At 41.6% G+C, this 17,727-nt stretch overlaps 1 protein-coding gene across 11 annotated transcripts in view; it reads left to right on the forward strand.

Moving 5' to 3' along the window:
• Positions 1-17,727, forward strand: part of LOC137873897 (R3H domain-containing protein 2) — a 50,487-nt gene that overhangs the window by 21,657 nt on the left and 11,103 nt on the right. For 3 of the 11 annotated variants that reach the window (XM_068712379.1, XM_068712381.1, XM_068712380.1), the window contains 17 exons: positions 1,952-2,109; positions 2,699-2,855; positions 3,010-3,229; positions 4,039-4,080; positions 5,440-5,526; positions 5,718-5,841; positions 6,509-6,587; positions 6,977-7,036; positions 7,409-7,549; positions 8,634-8,742; positions 10,024-10,119; positions 10,445-10,494; positions 11,124-11,177; positions 14,260-14,495; positions 15,270-15,436; positions 15,926-16,024; positions 17,242-17,535. In XM_068712379.1, coding sequence (XP_068568480.1) covers positions 3,074-3,229; positions 4,039-4,080; positions 5,440-5,526; positions 5,718-5,841; positions 6,509-6,587; positions 6,977-7,036; positions 7,409-7,549; positions 8,634-8,742; positions 10,024-10,119; positions 10,445-10,494; positions 11,124-11,177; positions 14,260-14,495; positions 15,270-15,436; positions 15,926-16,024; positions 17,242-17,535 — 1,794 coding nt within the window. In that variant the 5' untranslated portion in view covers positions 1,952-2,109; positions 2,699-2,855; positions 3,010-3,073. The remainder of the gene's footprint in view (positions 1-1,951; positions 2,110-2,698; positions 2,856-3,009; positions 3,230-4,038; positions 4,081-5,439; positions 5,527-5,717; positions 5,842-6,508; positions 6,588-6,976; positions 7,037-7,408; positions 7,550-8,633; positions 8,743-10,023; positions 10,120-10,444; positions 10,495-11,123; positions 11,178-14,259; positions 14,496-15,269; positions 15,437-15,925; positions 16,025-17,241; positions 17,536-17,727) is intronic. The other 8 variants (XM_068712383.1, XM_068712382.1, XM_068712386.1 and 5 more) reach the window with 8 other exon arrangements.

The raw sequence follows: 17,727 nt of genomic DNA on the forward strand, positions 1-17,727 counted from the left end.
TCAATCTTCTCCCTGCTCTTCTCACTGCTACTCGCCCAACACAAATGGCAGCAGTTGAGAATGACGTTACCATCTCCTTGGCAACACTGTGTGTGTGTGTGTGTGTGTGTGTGTGTGTGTGTGTGTGTGTGTGTGTGTGTGTGTGTGTGTGTGTGTGTGTGTGTGTGTAAGCAGGGGGGTGGGGGGTGTTGAGAGAGAGGCATGGGTAGAGGAGGAGAGAAGAGAGATCAGGTAAAGCTGGTTTATTCAGCACCCCGTTTCTGGCTCTGATTCACAATTTGTCCTGCAGCCCCTCCCTGCTATTGCTATGCTATTGGTCCACTCAGCCTTGAGATTGACACTTGAGATGGATGAATATCTAATCCAAAACCATTCTTCTTCTTTTATTTTAGTGCAAGAATACACTATATGTGTGTGTGTGTGTGTGTGTGTGTGTGTGTGTGTGTGTGTGTGTGTGTGTGTGTGTGAGCGAGCAAAAGGAGGATATTATTTGAAAGTGTCAGGCATGTTTATCTGTCTGCAGTAGATAGTGTGGCTGTATTCTGTGCTACTGTGTGGCAGGCTTATATAAGCCGAGTGGGGTTGGGGCATGTGGGTGTCCTGGTCAGTGATGTGTTGTAATGCTGATGCTGCTGCTGCTGCTGCTGCTGCTGATGCTGCTGCTGCTGATGCTGATGACGCCTTTGCTGTTGCCTTGCCCGGGTCTCCCCACACTGGGAATCCCTGCCTAGTTTGTTCACTCATCTCATCTATCCTGCAGCACAGGCAGGGACATGCATGAATGGCACTCATCCATGCTGCATGCATGGATGATGGCAATCACGCTTCTGATGCCTCAATTTGTGCTCGCTCGCGCTTCATCTCACTATGTGTGCATATGGGATTTCATGCATAGTTGTCATCTTTCTTTCATGCAGGATTGATGCTGCTGTTTGACCCTGTGATACCATAAGCTTGTAGGACAGATGGGTAGTTATTCATCTCTGTCTGTGTTTGTGCATGGGAGTAATGCGTATCATCAGAGATACTGCTTTATAGCCAGAATTCACCCCAAAGCTGTTTGCCGTTCCGTGTCATGTTTTTCCATGCTGCGAAAATGGGTTTAATGATGTAAATTAGAGGAAGTAAGTGAGGGCAAGAAAGAATGCTAGTCATGATAAGGACAGGATTATTGCAGTAATAATAATAATCTTTTTGTTCATGAAGATTAAGGAGGCGCTGCTTGATTCTAAATGTGTTCTGTGGTTGGTGGATGTTTAGTTAAGATGAGTTTGCTGCTAGAAGAAGTCTTGAGGGTTTAACTGGGAAAAGTCTGTGTTTTTATGTTGTATGTTAAACTAAAGCTGGTGAGACAAATGACGGCTTCCATCCTGTTTCTGTCATGCATTGCGTTCTTGAATGTGTGGCAGTGCAAATAGCACCAGCTAGTAGCAGAGAACAGTAGAATGGGCTTTGTTTGTCGTGGTGTGTGTCAACTCACTGTTGGAGAGAAGCGAGAGGGAGAAAGTGCAGCTAGTACGGGTGTATCAATTGATGAGCATTGTAACCGTTTCAAATATACAGAATCTATGGACTGAAAAATCTATATTTTTGACAACACTATTGTATGGTGAACTGCCAATATGACAGTTTACTTTATTAGTTCAGTGATTCTTTGCTTAAAGGCATTTTCATCATTTTCACTGCAATTGGTCTTCTAGTTTTGAAATTTGGGGGAAAACCCATTTTTTTAACTCTTCTTTTCCAGAAAACAAACATTTTCCATTCACAAAGAGTGTTGCCCACGCTGTAGAGATCTGCAGCGCTGTGTGCCAGTAGGCTGTGAGCTCTCAGCTGCTTTGTCCCCCTCCCTGCTAGAATCGGCAGCGGCAGCAGCAGCAGCAGCGATGAGTCACTCAGTGTGTGAAACATGACGTCATTCGTGTCTTCCTCTTGTGTTCTTGGTGTCCAGGGCTCCTGACTGGAGGACAGACCATGCTGCTGCACTGAGCCGGAGGGAGAGAACAGAGCGAGGCCCGAGAGGACCGCTGAGGTGGTGGCTGGCCGTTGGTGTGCCCCTCCCCTTTATCTGGCCGGCTAGCTGCTGCCTCCTCAGTTCACCTGATCGCTGTAAATATCGCTGCCTTTTTTTTTTAGCGTGCATGTTGATACTCCTGTAACGTTGTCTCTTTTTTCAATAAGTCTTGTTTGTGCTGAAATGATCTTAACTGCTTCTCGTGAATGAAATGAAAAAGTTCTTGCTTACGCTAAAACACCTTGACGCATACATGACGAAAGTAAAAGTGATACAACAATATTGTCGGGTGTGTGCTTTTTATGGCTCCGCGCCGGAAGCAGCCGTGGCGTAAGCGTCCACCTGCACTCAAGGATGAATGCTGTTAACCTCTCAATCTGGATGAAGAACTGATGAAACAAAAAAAGTTAGTTTCATCAGTCAGAGTTGAGTTGTCTCTAGGGAAGTGTAAGCAGTATAGATGTCATGTTGGTAGAGATATGGCTTTACAATTACATTACAAATGCACGTTCTTTAATGTAAAAATGAATTACATTTAACAAACAATGTAGTTTCTGTATCTGTTCGGAATCGTTTTCCTCCCTAAAATAACGCAACTTGTTCTGAACATGTAATGAAACAAACCATGTGAAGATATTAACGGTCATTTAACAGCTTCTTCTCGTCCGCATTGTTTCCTCTCAGCCCCATCCCGAAGGCTAAGGCGTGCTATGGACTGCGCTTCGCCCCCTGCTGCAGCCCACCCCAGTATACTGCCTTAGTGGGTTCCCCTCATCTTCCTGTGTGGTTCCCATCCAGACTCACTGTACAGAGTCTAGCAAAGATCTGGTACCACCTACAGGTAGATAGTGTAGTAGTACACTCTCACACAAATACTGTATGCATCAGACTCTTTCTCGCGGTGTTCTCTTTGGTCATCCATTTTTACAGCCCGTTTGTGTTTAGAACTGTCAGGGCCTTGACTTCCCGCCTCTTTCTTGCCTCTTTTCCGTCAGCCACTCCTGGGTTCTCCACCCAACCCCTCCCCCAACTCCCACCCTCTCCCCCTCCCCTAAGAAGATGTCAGTGAGCCTGACAGACATCCAGCAGGAGGGAGAGAGTGGGCCACTCATTGAGCCCTGCAGTCGAGGCAAGACCTCCCCTCAACCACAGTGCACCAAGGAAGGGACAGGAGAAGGCCTGGAGCCTGAGGATAGCGCCCCCCAGGATGCACAGGTGGGAGGAATATACAGTAACTATACAGTAAAAGTGCTAGTAGGAACTTATAGACCATTATTATGTGAATTACAATGATGGACTTGTTTAGTAATTTAATAAAACCAATTGAAAGCAGGACATTAGTGTGTCTACATGCTCTGCCATAACCTGGCTACAGCAAAGCTAGCATTTGTATTCAGCTGGTCCATAACAATGCGTCTCTCCTTCCATCAGCCACATTTTAAGTGTTTTTAGAGAGGAAAGGCTTTATACTTGTATATGCACACCATATTTTTTCTTCCATATTTCTGTATTTTTCACACAACCGTTTAGGTAGAAAATTATTTTTTAGACTTGTTTCAGTTTTAGCCAGTTTTTGGATTTGGTCATTCTGGATACAAGGACACACTTCTAGAGAAATCCCTGTCAGTGATACTTTCACTGCTGAAAATCTATAAAATGCACATGTGTCTTTTAGAAGCCCTGTTACAAACTAATTTAGGCATATACATGGTCAAGAAAACAAGTTTGTCCAGCAGAAATGTATCTATGTTGCATGTCCTGTAAATGCAATACAGAGTCTCGGCATTAAAAGTTGATGCATATATCTCTGTCATATAGCCTTCAGTTTTTTGTCATACAAATCATTTTTGACTTTAATTAACATGAAATGTCTTAATATTCAGTGGCACGTGAGTGTGGTAAACTCAAATTGAACTCCAGTATGTGCTAGTACCAGTCTCTTTAATCAAATCGCTATATTGTGTATTTAATGTTTTCCTCATTATTATTATTAAGATTAGTGAAATAACACATTTCTTTTGCAGAAACGGGCTCCTAATCACAGCCATGGAAGGAAAAGGGCCAAGGTGAGCGATTTTAGTTATTTTCCCACTTTTCTCAAACTACAAAACCAGCTACTTTCTAAAAGTCACCCAAATAACTTTGTAATCCTTCTCCCTGAAATAACCCCATGCTGGCTTGTTGTATAAAATGACCTTCCATTATTAACGTACTAATCCTCTCAACTGCGGTGGACCAACTTCTTCCTATCATCGGCTTAAAATCTTAAATCCCACGAGAGGGTTAAAAGTAGGTCTGGTAAAGTGACCTCACCCACCCACTCAACACTGTTGATAAAGTCTATAATATCATTACTAGATGTTAGTCCGCTGGATAAATCGCATCTATTGACTCCCAAATGGGGGTGAGTTGTGTGGACTTCAGTGGAGCAGCTGTTGGTCTTATCTAGCTCCAACACTTAGCAAGCAGCATTCAGATACAGCGTGAAGTTGATTTGTGTCTCACTTCGACCTCTTGACTGGTGTTGCAGTCTGTGTCTTTCGACCGTAAGCGGTCGATGGAAGAACTCTGTGACCGACTGTATGGACGTTGGCTGTGAACTCCGGTTGCACCGGCCTGTGTACATTCACAGTGATGCACCGCTTCGCCTCGCTTTGTACCGCGTAGCATAGATATGAGACAAAGTCTTTTCTTTGACATTATTGCGTTCATACCCCCTCTTACTATCTTTTCACATTGTGTAATGCAGCTGAACAGCAGATTTCACCAAATTTGTTTAGGAAATTAAAGTTTGTAGCCAACTAAGCTGTTATTATTTTTGTTGGATTATTGCTTTTCTTTATTTATAACTCTATAATGAAAAATAAAAAGAATGTGTGCTCTGAAGAATAAATATAGGAGACCTTTTTTTTCAGAAATTGAATTGACACTTAGATAAGTAGGTGTACAGAGCTATGGACCCTGTATAATTACACCATAAGCATCTGCTCATTGCTCATTATCTTAAGTTATTGTTACTGAAATGAAGAAAACAACATTTGCATTCTTAAACTGTAGCTCTCTTAAACTGAACTTTTTTTAACTTGTTTTTTAGACCCGTGTGCATCTTTTAAAGGTGTCAAGGCAGTGGAGTTCATGACAGTTCATAACATCCCATGCATGCCCTGCTCCCAACAATGCAAAAAAAATACACAAAGTGAAAAGGCGGATTGTGATAATTCTATGATAATACTATCCATTCTTAATTTCATATTACCAGCAGTGTTTGAGCTGTGCTTGTTGTTAGAGAACCTTGTTTACTGTAAGTGACAATGATTAATGTCATATTATAGCAGGAAACTTTTATACATATCGGCTACATTTAAAATCCTTGAAAAACAAACTTAATTAGCCTTACAGGTAATATATGTGTGATTCTGTTTCAGTCTAATGCCAAACTGAAGCTGGTACGGGGTCTGGCAGTGTGTGAGGAGTCCTCTGGTCCGTATTCCAATGATGGACCTCCAGAATCGGTACTGTTCCTGTCTCTAACCCCTAACCCCTCCCACTAACCTCTTTCCTCGCCCCGTGGTCAGCCTACACTGCAATTTATTGTGTGCAACTACAGTCTGTGTAGGATTAACAGTGCGTAATAGACTAACCAAAAAATTTGAATTCAAAATGTAACCATCTTTTCTCATAGCAATGGAATGTGGTTTTCCAGGATATCATCCAGCTTCACATCAGCTGTCCATCAGACAAGGAAGAGGAGAAGTCCTCAAAGGACGAGTATGAAAATGAAGAGAAGGAGAAGAAGGACAAGGCTCCGCGGAAGATGTTGTCTCGTGGTAAGATGCAACTTGCGAGGTCAGATCCATTTTGTAGCCTGTTTCGGTGCCATGCTTTTATTTCTACACAGGATGAGATTGAAAGCTCTGTCAAGTATGTGATAATAAGTTGCGCTAGTTTTTAAAATGTTATTCTTTATACTCAAATACAATGAATGCTGGATAATGAATGCAAGTTAAAATGTAAGTCATTTAAAAAAGTTTTTGTTGTGTCTGTTACATAGTTACCCAAACTAATATGATGTCAAGCTAATTTCTCTCGAAGATAATGCGACCCCTCCTTCGTTTTTCAAATTACCTTCCTCACTCCCTCTCTCTGCAGAGGCCCTCAGGCGTCATTAGATTCTGAGAACAGTAGAGATGAAATAGCCCAACTGTCGAGTATAGTGGAAATGATTCCCTGAATAGTGTGTGTGTGTGTGTGTGTGTGTGTGTGTGTGTGTGTGTGTGTGTGAGAGAGAGAGAGCATAGAAGAACAGCTAGCTGGCGTCTCATGCTACCTGCTTCTTATGTTTATCCTCCCTGAACAACCTGGAATTTTGTTGTTGGGGTGCCATTTTAGGAGCTCTTTACAGAAGTGTCTCTCGCTCTCTCTACTGTACATAACCAGTCCCTCAACCTTTTCTTCCTCTTGCCTGCCTATTTACGTTTTCCCTTTCTCCGTTAGACTCCAGTCAGGAATACACTGACTCCACGGGTATCGACGTTCATGAGTTTCTGGTCAACACACTGAAAAACAATCCCAGGTATGGCATTGCCACCAAAGGTTTACGGCTGTCGCAACACAAGACTCACAGGAAAACATATTTCTTTATACATGGCCGACCAACTGACTACTGAGATACACTGAAAAGTAAAAAGCCAAGCCATTTCCTGAAGTCTGTAGATGAGCTGTCGATATAAAATGTCTTATATCCCCCAAAAATGCCAACATGATTTCCTCCAGTTGTGTAAAGAAGGTCTGATAAAAATGCAGTTTGAAAATTGATTTTTGGAAGGATCACTGTTGTAGTAGAAGTATTTCTTGCCATTCATCATACCTTTGATCTTTGGTTGGTATGCTTGCCGCGGTCCAGTCGCTGACACACTGCCCCTCTGATCTCTCTCCCTCTCTCTCCCCCTTTTGGCCCAACAGGGATCGAATGATGCTGCTCAAACTAGAACAAGATATCTTGGAGTTCATTAATGATGACAAGTAAGCCACGTTCTTCATAACCGCTCTCTTGTATTTAAATTTAGCCCGTCTACATCCATTCCTTTTTATTTATAGATTGCTGTGCTGATGGTATAAATATGGCACGTTGTAGATGATTTTTATCGGGCTGCCGGTGTTTCTGGCTGAGGACTCATGTTCCCCTGTAACCAGAATAGTCATATTTTAGTATAATGAATTTAAAATAATTTTTTTTCACAGAACAAACATGAGGGGTTATCTTCTCAAAATATTTTGAACTATACCTATGAGAATATACATTACAACTTTAAACAAAAACACACTGATTTAGCAGTTAGTTGCATTGCAGTGTTGTAATAACATGTGCTACTTTGTCTTTTGTGTCCGCTGCAGTAACCAGTATAAGAAGTTTCCGCAGATGACGTCTTATCACCGCATGCTGCTGCATCGTGTGGCCGCCTACTTCGGCATGGACCACAATGTAGATCAGACAGGCAAGGCTGTCATCATCAACAAGACGGGCAACACACGCATGTGAGTGTAGCTCCTAACTTTGGTCCAGACTTCAGCGGCTGCAGTCTTTCCCGTCTTTTTTGTATTGGTATGGGTAGAATGTACAGCCAATAAAAAACACTTAAGGAAACATATTTTATTCAGACTAGGCCAGGTACGGGCTGTTTTAAGCCAATTAAATCCAGAAGAAATGTGAACGGCCTCAAGGGAACACACAATAATAAACCCATGTGGCTGAGAAAGCATGAAAGTAACAGAAGAATCCCACAGATATGAACTTAGAAGTTTGAGCAGAGTGAAGAATAACCTGAACCAAAGTTTTGACAGACCAGTAACATGTAAGCAAATGGAAAGTTTGTTTCTGCTGAAAGCTGACACATTATCAAGCACACATGTGCACTTTAGACGGAGAGAGATAAGAAAGTGTTCATTTAGCAACCCGCAAGCTCTCTCTCTCTCTATATATATATATATATATATATATATATATATATATATATATATATATATGAGATATGATATGCCAAATTGATTGGATTTACAGTAATAATCCTTTCTTTTGGGCTAGTCATCATTCTTTGTGCTCCACTCGGAACCATTTTTTGAACCAGGAAATGTATTATTAAAAAACGGTAAACCGGAAATAATTTAATGTTGATGATGCATTTAGGGGCTGATGGGAATGCCACAAACACAAATAACAACTGTTCAGTTACAAATTTTCCTAAAATTCCTAAAGTGTGACATACAAATCATCTGGTTAAAAATACAGTTTTGCGAAATCTGGTAAAAATGTTCCACAATAGTTTCTTGTAGAGGTGTTTGTAGTGTTAACAGCTGCCAGGTGCAGTTAATGTGTGAGGATGTGTTGGTATACCGCGGCAAATCACAGAACTCTGAAGTGGACAAACAATCTGTGCAGATCTGATATTCAGATTTAGTACTAGTTCTAGTATTAACACCGTGGAAAGCACTTCTAAACATGCCACGTTTCGCTATTAACATGCTTAAATGTTTCCTCTGATGCAGTCAAATGTTCTGTTTTGTCTAGCTTTGTTTTAGTATTTTACAAAGCATGCCTTTTGTCCTCTACATTTTTCTACAGCCCAGAACAAAGGTTCTCTGAACACATCAAGGATGAACGTAACATGGACTTCCAGAAGAAATTCATCCTGAAGAGAGATGATGCCAGCATGGACAAGGACGATAATCAGGTAGGCTGCATCGTACAACAAGACATTAGCTAACTCTCTCCAGCAACAACAGGAGAGGGAGACGGTAGTCGAGATGTGATGATAGACTGTTAAATGCCTTTTCCAGATCAGAGGAAAGAAGGCAATGTCTGCCTTTGATGCCAACCGAGCTGTGAATCAAACACTTTTTCATTGTTTCAAATAAAACACACAACTTATCAGAGGAGTCTTAATTGATTTATGAACGGGTGTGAAACAGCATCCTTTCCAACAGAGATGAAAATTGGCATTTGAAAGGAGACTTGAGATGGTACTTATAATAACTAATACTGGAGGAAGCACAATCCCCACGTTTAGGTTGTGTTGAAGTCCAGTTAGCCTCTCTGTCCCCTGGTTCAAACGTCATTCTTAGATATTATGCTGATTAGGCTTCCCGGGCTTCCTATATGCAAAATGATTTTGTGAAATTGTTAATAAAGATTGAATTGGAGATGGTGTGCTACTACTTGTCCATTTCAAATACCAGCACCACTGAGAGTGCGCTCAACCACTAATAGGCCATTCGTATGCAATAACTTTCATGTTCCTGGTGCTGTCTCTCAAAATGACACGGTGCAGTTTGCGATGCATTTAACATCTCCTCCACTGCTGCTGATTCCTTCCTTGAGCCACAAACCTGTGTCGCCTGGAGCCGTGCTTTTTGTGATGCACAACCTGACTGTGCGGTCGGACTAAGTAATGACCCAAAATCAACATCTAAACTCTTTATGTCAGCAATAAAACTCACAACTGCAACAATATTTATTAATTTTAAGAGGAATATCTTTTCTTGTACAGACATGTAACAATAGTTTATGAGGTTTTCAGTTAAACATCAAAACCCCACATTTTCAACCAGAGTTTGATCATTATAATAAAGAACAATATACTTGCTTTGTTTTTGTCTAAACCAAGTTTCTTACACTTCTTCATTCTTTCCAACAATGTTTCAAGCCTTGACACTTGTCTTTGGCGCCTAATGCTTGTGCATATTTGCCATTTTCCTTTGTTCCATCACGTTTGTGGTGTTAAACCTTCCCACGCTGCTTTCCGCCACTTTTAAACATTTATTTTGCACAGTTTCCATTCTGTTGTTTGTTTTGACGGCAAGCAGCTGCTCTCCCTTGAACACTACTGTTGTTATCATGTGACGTGTTGCTACCTACATTTACAGCAGGTCGCACTACGTGTGGCTATACATGTATTTGCTTAAAACTTTCATATTTTTCATTTTTCTGATTTGATTGTTTTCCCAAATGTTAGATCCGTGTGCCGCTGCAGGATGGGCGACGTAGCAAGTCCATTGAAGAGCGAGAGGAGGAGTATCAGCGGGTACGAGACCGGATCTTTGCCCGAGAAGTAAGTATTGGACCTGGACAGAGTAGCAAACACTGGGAGAGACAGATTAACATTAAACCATAAAAGCTGTTACTTCCAGCTCCTTTGACAAGTCAGAATTTTTTAATCAGACAAGAATAAGAATGGTTAGTGTAGTGAGATGTGGTAATGTTTTTCATCCTCTCAGACTGTTGAGTACAGTTAGGTAAAACTATGAACTCATGTGGGAACCACTGCTTTAAGCGACATGTCGCATCAATACATATGATTTTGAACTTAATGTGTTAATGTGCAAATAAAGTGTCTTAAGTACTCGTGGATGAATGAAGCATTTCATAATGTGCAGGTGTCCTTTTTCTTACAGTCCTCTCAAAATGGATACATCAACGACAACAGGTAAGATGATTCATCCTACTGGAGACTCTGTGTGCAATTATAAGACTCCATCTTTGCCATTTTCCCCTTAAAGATACAGTTTGCTTGTTAGGTTTCAGTTATGAAAGATGAAGGACTGTAGACCCGTGAATATAACCACATTTTTCATTTTATATATACATATATTTTAATCTGACCACTTCCAATAATGTACCCATTCAAAAGGTTTTGTTCTTTTTATTGCCAGTCAAATGATCACTATGCATTTGCTGACGTTTCTCTCCTGTGCCAGAGGGACACACTGTCTTTGAGGACCATTTGTAGGTAGCAGAACAAATGTTTTCTAGAAATAAGTTAGCTCACACAGCAGTAACTGTCCATCCCTAGGCACCCTGGCCATTGAGCTTGAAAGATTAGGACATAATATGCTGAGAGAGAGGATGTTTGGGGTTTTCAACAGTCAAAGTTTCTGCCTTGTGTGCGTTTTTTTGTTTTGTTCTTCGCAGGGGTAAAAATTCTGCACTGTGCCTACCTCTACCTCCCACCCCTCCTTATCTCACCCTCCCCTAACCCCCCCCCCCCCTCCCCCCTCCTGTTCTCCAATCCAGTCCTGTAACCCCAGCATTTTCTCCTAATGTTAACCCCAACAGACTTTCCACTGAGGGCTACTGCTCTAGCTCTCAAAAGAGGAGGCAGATCTTTAGGTATTGGGGTGCTGATGACTTTGACTTGTGTGTTGCCATGCCCATTCTTTGAAAGTGGTTTGGTGATGATAGTGGTGACTTGTGGTGATTTTTATTACCCTTGCTTGGCGTAGTCGGCTGATTGATGGCTATTACAGCACTGCACCGTGGGGCTTCCCATGGCCCATGCATGGCTGCTTTGTGGTTTCACTGGGAACTGACTGACTTACTTAACCCTTCCACCCATCTACCGTCAACTACATTTTTTTTTTTAATATATAAAAATAACTGCATCGCTTCCACAGTAATCTGTTTGTTTTGTGGTCGACTTAGTATTGTATTTTTTTGATAACATGTCACCTGTTGCGTAGTAGCACATACAATATGTAAGCAGTACATACATGCAAAGAAAACTAAAAGCTAGCTATCAGTGATTTTCATTGTTGATTAATCCTTTGATTGGTTTTTTTTCTTGATTGAATAATCCTTTGGTCTATAAAATATCAGACAGTTAAAAATGTTCTTCACTGTTTCCTAGAGCCCAAGTTGACATGTTTATGTTGCGTTTTTTGATCCGACCAGCATCAAATCCCAAATATATTCAATTCACTCTTGTAGAGGATTCACAAAAAAGTGCACAAAAAGAATGTATTATTATTATTATTTTGTCAAATAATTTTTAGCGATTCAGCTCGAGTGCAACTGTATAATGCATACTGGTTATTTTTCCTTTTTTATTTTGTAAAAGTATTTGATGTACATTCTGCTATTTGTAAATATGTATTACAAGTATATCCCCTTTTTCCTCTTTAGCTTTTTATATAAATAATTTTAGGACTTGATTTTTTGTCTTCACCCTTTGAACCATCCAATTATTTGGTGATTTAGTAATTTCGTTGTTGTGCAGAAATTTCATTAGAGGTTGACATATGGCATTTAGGATTTATGTTTGAAGTTTAGAATTTAATGTCCTTCTTACCTAAAATGAGCTTAATATCCCGCCCTCAGCATTTACATAAAATGCACAGCTGTTAACCTTTACAGAGAACATGCTGTTCAAAAAAGAAACACTAAAACCACAGACGTCACTTAATGAACCAAAACCAGAAGCTCTTTTGTGAGACATGGGTGGATTTAGCCATCTAATAAGGATTGAGAGTGATGGAAAGATACACAACAATAACAGCCTAGGTTCCCCTGTTTGTGCGTGTGATGGGGAATGGTGTCGTGAGAAGAGAGTGGAGATGAAAGATCATGTGATCAACAACAGAATCCCTCCTCCTCTTCCTCCTCTTGCTCATCCTGCTTTCATCTTTGTCTGCAGAGCGAAGCGAACAAGTGTGCGTGCCTCCCTTTTTACAGAGAACGGCAGAGCACCCACCCTTCCCTTAAAATAGGCTGTGCAGAGAGGACTCAAAATAGATCCTCCATTAATTACAGTCTCTCTGAAATATTTATCAGCCACAGCCACCTTCAAATACCACTCACTATCGCTAGCATTTTACAACCCATACCACATCCCTGTTCTCGTCATGGAGATTCCCACTACCAGCCTCACATGTTGTGAATTAATTTCCCTCTTGTTCTCTTCACACGGACGTACTCTGTTCATATCCCTCCTTCAGTTCTAAGAGGGTGGAAAAAAGCAAGTGTTTACTTGGCCTTTTTTTTTTTTTGTAGGTCTGCAGGGCTTTCTATTTACATTACACTTAATGCTACACCACCAGCATGTATAACACTTTTGTTTTTATTAATTTTAAGTTAAGTGTGTTATTTTCGCGCACAGTAGGACATATTCAAATGGAACAATACTATTCTCAATGCTGACATGTCAATGGCAGACCCAACCATTCACTTGTGATGGAGGGGTTTCCCAACAGTGGTGGTTACGCTCACAGTGTGATCATTGGTTTTCTTGGCAGCTGCCCTTATCCAGGGTGACAGCATCACAACAACACAATGAGTGTGTACAGTATACGGCAACGTAGTTGAAAGAATAGTGGTGAACCAGTGGTAGCAAGTTATTTTGTAGATGGTGTGTGTGTGTGTGTGTGTGTGTGTGTGTGTGTGTGTGTGTGTGTGTGTGTGTGTGTGTGTGTGTGTGTGTGTGTGTGTGTGTGTGTGTGTGTGTGTGTGTGTGTGTGTGTGTGTGTGCGTGTGTGTGATAGTCTGGTTGTTGATGTACAGGTGTACGTTTGTCATTTCTTGTCTTCAATACAACGTATCTCAACTGCATGTGTTCCAGTTTATCTGTATTCAAATGTATAACACGTGTGTATGCAGGTGCTCATTCTGTTAAGTCTGTTATGTTGAATGTTGTCTCCAGTCTTTGATGGTTTGTGTGTTGAATTCATGGATGTTTGTCTGATCTGGTGTCTACTGTAAAGTCCTGTCACACCCCAGTGTTGATTGTCTGGAGCATCTTTTCTCCCTGCATGTATGTGTTCCTATGTGGATGGGTTTGTAAGTGTGTGTGTGTGTGTGTGTGTGTGTGTGTGTGTGTGTGTGTGTGTGTGTGTGTGTGTGTGTGTGTGTGTGTGTGGGGGGGGGTATGTTTAAATTTGGAAATAATCTTGTTTGGTGGTTTGTTGCCTGATTGTGGTTTCACTAAAGCAGCGTATATGCATCTGTGTTGAATGCCCCATCCTAAACACAGCCTGTGTCACACTGTGTACGCTCTACCTGTTGATGACCTCACTGTGCTCTTCTGCTTCTGCTCTCCCCTCTATCCTACTTTCTCTTTTATTGCCCTCGTGTTTGTTTCCATCTACATTTTATTCACCAATGTGCACACCTTCTTTTTTCTATATAATCCTCACCCTGCCCATGTACATTTTCTCTCTCTCTCTCTCTCTCTCTCTCTCTCTCTCTCTCTCTCTCTCTCTCTCTCTCTCTCTCTCTCTCTCTCTCTCTCTCTCTGCTGAGTCAACTCTGCTTTCAACACACCTCTCTCTCTCTTGTTACCTCTTAACCTTGCTGTTCACTTCACCTCTCTTGTCCACCCCCCCCCCCCCTTTTTTTTTTTCCTGCGTTCATCCCCACTTCATCCACTTGGTTTCATCTCTTTGTCTCTCCTCGTTCTCCCCGGTCTGACTTCTCTCAGAGGGAACCGTGAGAGCTCCAGCCGGGCGTCTAGCAGTCGTCAAAGCAGCACAGACAGTGACATGAAGTGCCTGGAGCCACGACCCTGGAGCAGCACCGACTCAGACAGCTCCAACCGCACCCTCCGGCCACCCGTCACTAAGGCTAGCAGCTTCTCTGGCATCTCCATCCTCACCAGAGGGGATAGCCTCGGCAGCAACAAAGGCTCACAGGGAAGCTGCAAAGGCTCTCGCTCTGGTAAGGACTGTGGAGGGAAGTTAAAGGAAAAGGAGAGACAGCAGGTCTTCCTAGTGGATGTGCTTGCATTAGCTACACTGTTACTGGAAAAAGTATCTTTACTATTCATTATAGTTTATTGCTGTTTAAGTAAATCAAGTACAGCGTAATCTCTCTCCTGTCAGGTTCTTGGAGGCAGTCAATGATTCTCTCTAGCTGTTAGCATTTTCTTTTTGAGCTTTCTTATGAAATTCCATGACACTTTTACTGTTGGCTGCCCGACAGATGATTCAGTGCTTTGCTGTTTCTGCAGTAAAGACGTCAGCAGACGCTTTCGACTCATTGACCCATGAGTTTATTTCCTCTGTTATGCAATCCGTAGGAAACTTCTGTAGGTTAAACTGGACCAACTGAACACGTACAGAGACTTGTAGGCATTGCAACATTAAAGATGCAGTCAGCCCATAATTTAACACACTCTGCAGGAGCTGGTGGTAAACTCCTTGAATATAATGCAACCCACACTTTTTCAGATATAATGTCCAGATGGTAGTTCAAATGGTATTTTGTTTGTGAACATATTTTACATTACCTGAATGCTAAAACAAAATGAAATCCTTTGACACTATAATCAACCCCAGACCCAACGCATTCAAAAAAACTCACATTATGTTGTAAAGACGAGGATATTGGAAGAAAAAAAACCCAGGTACATGAATAACAGCCTACATTGTGTTCCAAATTATTTTGATAAGGAAGATTTAGTGGGTTTCATGTCTTCCTCTGCATCACTAGGCCTGCCCCTAGTCAGTCCTGATGTGTGTCCCCCACCTGCAGCCTCCCAGTCCAGCCGTAGCCTCCTTCCCTGCCCATCGCAACAGCCACAGTCCCAGGTTCCGCCTCAGACGGCCCTGCTGCCCACTCCACAGCAACACCCCATGGGGAACCACATGATCGCTCAGGTATGAACCTCCACTACCTGCATTTATATCCACTATATCAGGAAAAATGAAGACACACTTTTCAAGTTACAGAGGATCGAATTAAATCTTTATTAATAGAACATCTTTAGTGATCATATGTCAACCCTCTCACTCTAAATGGGTTGAAATTAATTTAATGTGCCTGAGGCTGAATCTTGTCACATGTAAGGAGAAAGTACTTTGAGCGACATTATAAAAGTTAACATATATAATGACAGACAATTCCTCTCTTGTTACTCTCTGAGTTGTAGTAGTTACATCTGGATTGTTTTTGTGTAATATTTAGAAACTAAATTTGATTTCCATTTCTATCCTTCTGTTCATTAACAATTTCTCCTCTGTGTTCTAACCCACATCTTTCTTATTTCTTCATTTATTTGTATTCCCTTCTATTTCGCCTCCCTCTCACTGGCTGGCTCCACTCTCTCTGCCTCTCTATTTCCTCCCTCTTTCTGGTGGTGTGTATAGCCAGTGGCATCTCTGCAGCCCTCTCAGCCCGTCTCCTACTCCAGCCCTTCCTGCCCCCAGGTTCTCCTGCCAGTTTCTCCTCCCCAGCAGTACACAATGGTACTGCCGCCTCTCTTAGCATCATCTCCAAATATTCATTTAGTTATAGACTGCGTTACTGACACCCTCACACTTTTGACTTGGCCATTGCCTTTTCTTTCTGCGAGAAACCCTTTCACTCTCATACCTTGTTTTCATTCACGTTAGTTTCATTCAGGTAGTGCTTTAGCAAGATAAACTGTTTGCTGTTCCATGTCCGTGTCTCCCTGTACGTCAAGTACAGCTCATGTGACTTTATAGGACTTGAAAATGTGGCAGTTGTGCTTTGCAATTCTTTATTTGGGTAATTATTATGGTTTACATACATTTTGTTTCCTTTTTGACGTGAAAAATGTTTTAGGTCCCACCAGAATTTTAGATTGGGTTCCTTTTTTTTGGGAAGCTAATTTATTAATGATACTGTGGTCAGTGATTTACATTCTTTGCATGAAACAGGTTTGTGTTAAGACGTAACAAAAGTATGTAAACTTGAACCATTAACTCCCAGAACAAAATGTATCTGGGTTTAAAGATTTTTATAGAATTTAAGAACAATTAGAATGGATTTTTGTGTGACCCTACGTAATTAAATGTTGCATTTGCCAAATTTGTTTAAATTGGGTAGTATTCACTTCCCACATACATTCACAAAACTATTGAAATTGCACTGCTCTCCTCCTAATCAGCAAAGTGAACATGTTCTGTCAGCAGCGACCGGATGAGTGCTCGTATAGATCTAAACCTGAAATGATCTCTCTTCGATTTGTTTGGGGAAATACTCTTGTTTTCTGTCAAATGCATGGACAGATGTGAAGATCCAACAACTGAAGAATTGTGTCCTTAACTTAAGCTTGCATACTTTTATCTAATGTTGTTAATGTAGCATTATGGCTTTAGGGATCACTTTGAATCACTCAGACCTCAGTTACACCACTACTTCAAAATCTCAAGAGCCACTGACCTGGAGATACCAGCAGCTAACAAGACTTGTATATAAATGTACATATATAAAGCAGATTTATATTTATAGATGATGCATATAGTGACTTGCTGCAATGCACTTTATGGCTAACGATGCCTGCTAGTGTTTCAGAGTACTACATTGTAATTTGCAGATAATTGTATCATACATTTTGTATTAATACTGTGTAATCTAGATTCATACTAATCATTTGGTACTTGCGTTTATAGTTTTGGCAATCAAAACCCACCAATGACATCGTTCCAATTCCTCACAGGGAGAAGAGCTGGCGCCCCAATTCACCCAGATGACGCTGAGTCGGCAGAGCTCCAGTGAGAACCCTGAGCCTCCACCCATGTATCAGGCTCCTCCCACAGTGCTGACCCAGCACCCCCCTCCCCAGACCGGATATATCATGGCTACCACGGGTCAGCCTATGCCGCCTCCGTCTGGTTACCAACCTGCCACTGGACACCCCCATCCTCCACCTCCACCGCCTCCTCCATCCCAACCCGTCATGCAGGCCCCACCACCCCCACAAGGCTACATGCAGCCCCCTCCACCTCAACAGGTATGTCATTCTCCACATGTGTAAAGGCATCAGACGCGGGTTAGAATCCAGTTATCACGTCTTTTTAAGTTGTGTTTGAATGTCATTTGAGGACCAGACAGAAGCAGTGTTTGTCAGAAAGTGATAGTACTATAACACAGTATAGTACTATAACACAGAGTAGTACTATAACACAGAGTAGTATACCTGTGA

This window comes from Cebidichthys violaceus, unplaced genomic scaffold (assembly GCF_023349555.1).
Source record: "Cebidichthys violaceus isolate CVI_PGR_0920_01 unplaced genomic scaffold, fCebVio1.0.p SCAF_17, whole genome shotgun sequence".
NCBI classification, from domain to species: Eukaryota; Metazoa; Chordata; class Actinopteri; order Perciformes; family Stichaeidae; genus Cebidichthys; species Cebidichthys violaceus.